This window comes from Hipposideros armiger, unplaced genomic scaffold (assembly GCF_001890085.2).
Source record: "Hipposideros armiger isolate ML-2016 unplaced genomic scaffold, ASM189008v1 scaffold_252, whole genome shotgun sequence".
In the NCBI taxonomy this organism is placed as follows: domain Eukaryota; kingdom Metazoa; phylum Chordata; class Mammalia; order Chiroptera; family Hipposideridae; genus Hipposideros; species Hipposideros armiger.
The window spans coordinates 123,208-126,665 of NW_017731602.1; the positions used below are offsets into that span (position 1 = coordinate 123,208).

The 3,458-nt window shown below is 35.3% G+C and overlaps 1 protein-coding gene across 1 annotated transcript in view; it reads left to right on the forward strand.

Moving 5' to 3' along the window:
- MCTP1 (multiple C2 and transmembrane domain containing 1) overlaps positions 1 to 3,458 on the forward strand; it is a 282,291-nt gene that overhangs the window by 66,031 nt on the left and 212,802 nt on the right. Inside the window, 1 exon segment of the mRNA XM_019655912.1 lies at positions 814 to 1,041. Within this exon segment, the coding sequence (XP_019511457.1) occupies positions 814 to 1,041 (228 nt within the window).

The following is a 3,458-nucleotide window of genomic DNA, read 5'->3' on the forward strand; positions in this document are numbered from 1 at the left end:
TGCTGCAATTTGTAAATAAGCAAATGCATATAAAGTTCTGTAGGTTCGTTTTACTCTTCAAGCATTTGTGCCTATTAATTAGTTTTGCATTTTTATATTGGTATCTCTCTTTGAATTCCTTCTGGTACTACATTTATTAAAACACTACTATTAAATGAATTTATGAAGTTAAATAGGTTTTGGATTTGATCCTCTATCAAAATTTTTCGACTTCTACTTTTCTATGCATACTACCATGGTAAATAAAATTACAAATTTAAGAAAAATTGCTCACCACTTTTGAGTTTATTTTTAGGGATCAATTTGATTTATGTTAGATGATTTTATGTCTTTTGCCTAAAAGGTTTATAGAACTACATAAGTATTTTAAATTAAAGATAGCAAATAGTCTTTCAATAATTTAACCTTCATCTAGCACATGTAATTTCCAATGCTCATCAAGAGAAAATCATAGAAAAATGATTAACTAATTTAATGTTGACTTTCTTACTCCTAAAGTCTGAAGTATTATAAAACCAGCAACTTGTTTCGATATTAAAGACTCATGAGTCTCCGAGCCATCATACTCATAGGTGCAGGTTTTTTCCGAGTGTTTTGGTAAAGGAGATTGAAAGAAAAAAGCAGACGTATCCTATTCTATAATTTATTGTTCAACACCTACTGATAATTATTTTGGAGAAAAAATATTGTGGTATTTTTTATTCTTTCAGAAGATCTACTTACAATTATCTACATAAATTGTGTGTGTGTGTGTGTGTGCACGCGTGCGTGTGTGTGTACACATTCATGATGGTAGAAGGGTAATTATATTGAAGAAACACAAATAGCCTTTAAGTCACTTATGCAGCATCCTGAAATCAACCATAAAACTTAGTGTTTTTTTTCAGCACACTCTTTGAGACCCTTTAGGACCTCTCTTTTCTAATACTGATGTTTGGGTCTTTCAGAGCCCATTGAGGATATTTAACAACCTAAAAGATGTGGGATTTCTCCAGGTGAAAGTAATCAGAGCAGAAGGATTAATGGCTGCTGACGTTACAGGTAAGTAATGATGCAATTACTATCTCTCTCTATCATGTATGTAATCTACAAATATATCGATATAGATATGTAGATATCAAGCAGCATGCAAGGTCTGTATCATTTAATGTTTGAAGCCTTCATTTCACCTGTCTGAATTATCAAAGTAAATAATACAATTATACTGTCGCTGCTTTTTATAGGGCAACATATTAAAAATAAATAATAAAAAATAAAATAACTTTTGAATTGTTGTCTTCTCCAAGGTTCAGTCAACGTAGTGGGGATTTTTCTTCCTGGTTTTGTCTTTTGGNCTCAGTACCCAGGAAGCTGGGAAAAAAGCTTTTCCACTTAAAATTACAAAGCTTGTATTGTACGATGCTGCCAGGTGTTTAGAAGGCTCCTCTAGACACTCAGCTATGAAACCAAGCTCTGACTAACAAAGAACTGCTTAATTTTTTAATTTTTTTTAGATTTTAAAATATTCCTGTTTGCTGACTGACATCCTTTCAATAACCGAATTTAATAAAGATGTACCTTATCAGGCTGTGCAGATAACATGAAGTGCTGGTACTAATGCTCTACAATATTCTTCAAACAGATTAGCAGGATGTGCGCTTCAGCAAATTTATTCTGGCTATCTCCACTGAATCAGCTGTCTGCTAATGCTTATACAACTCATCCACCAATGGTGTTATCATAAACAGTTTAATAGAGGTGACTTAGCAAGGCTAAATAGTGTATATTTTTAAACTACCTAAGAGCCTAAGGTGTTGGGTAGCATAGTCTAATATATAGTTGCAATTATTTCACATTTTGGTACCTACCAAAACATAGTTTCTTGTTACCAGAAGTAAGCTGCATGAATTAAAACAATTTAAAGGAATTAATGAGTGTATTAATGTAAGAATTATTCTAGATATTATGATACTGTATTTCATGGCTTAATACTTGATACTATCCCATATGTTAGAATGATGCTGCAGACTAAGTAAGTAGAAATAATCCAACTATTATTGATTCTTTTTGTTTTCTTTTTTCTTTTTGCTGGATGGGATCCCTTGAATTGGCCATTTCCATCCAGAGTTTGACTATTGGTTTCCATACCTTCTTTCAAATACTAGTTATTATTTCAATAAAATGTAAAATATTATGTGGATCTTCCAGCTAATTCTCAGGTTATATTCTGCTCAATATATTAAAATGTGAACCATATTTAAATATACTTTTGTTAGCTCTGTATTTCACCCATAGTCTGTATCTCCCTCTACAGACATACTGGCTAAGAAGCTACTGTATGCAACATAGCACATGTGTTATAACTACTCATAGAAGTACATGGACAAAAGACCTGTATTCCGGGGCTTCCGTGTGATTCCTTTTTATTATATAGATTATGAAATGAGTGACTGCTCTATCATGTCCGATATCTCACTCATTTTGGAGAAACATGTAAAGGAGGTTATTTGGAAAATTATTTATGTTTTCCTGTAAGAACATGTGTGTTTTTTTTAAAGTTTAGGTTAAGCTGAAGAATTTGGTTGTGGCGAGGGGAGTAAATGAATTGCCCCACCCCCATGTGAGAGAGGCCTGAAAAGGCCCTGCGTTGCTGTTGTTCAGCTGTTCATTGCGAAGCATTGAAGCCCCACAAATTAAACAGACATTACTGTGTGAGCCATTATTTGATCACCACATTCTGAAAAGATGGCTAATTCCATTTTTTCTCCCTTTTTCTTTTTCTGGGCGGGGGGGGGGGAAAGCAGGGAAGGTCAATAGGGGCGGTTAGTAATGGGTAGTAGACCAAGAGCGATTGTATGACCTTTTCAGAGCGGGTATGCTGAACCCTTGCTCCCCCTTGTCACAGTTTAAAAACCAGAGGAGCTAGTTTAGAGAAGAAGTTGTTAGCATTCCATTTTTATTATGACATTTCACAGTCATCTGATTTAATGTCCCTTGACCGGATTGTCCACCGTGAGACGATGGGCTTGAAATGTTATTTAGAGCATTGATAAAAGGTGAGCGGTTCTAAGATGACAGCGAGTCATAAGGCTGGTGGTGTGACATTAATTTTCTCCATAACAGAGATGGAATAAGACGTCACGGTGACAAGCTGTCAATCAGCTCTGGCCCCTCAGAGCATCCCGATGCCATAGGATGGGGTATTGCCTCTCCCGTAATAGAGCTGAACTGAGATGCTCTCCCTGACAGCTGCTGCAGCCATAGAGAAAATATATTATACAGCCTTTCATTAAAAAAATAAAGAGGACTCCTCTCCAGAGCATTTCAATCTTTTCCCATCTATTGAGGGCTGAAAGGATTCACAGCAAATCATAGATTCCTCTGCTATGGAAATTTTTGGCTTCAGAAGCCATCCAGGTTTTGAAGCCTTCTAAAATAACCATAAATAACAAGGCAGGAATACCTCCTGATGAAGAATT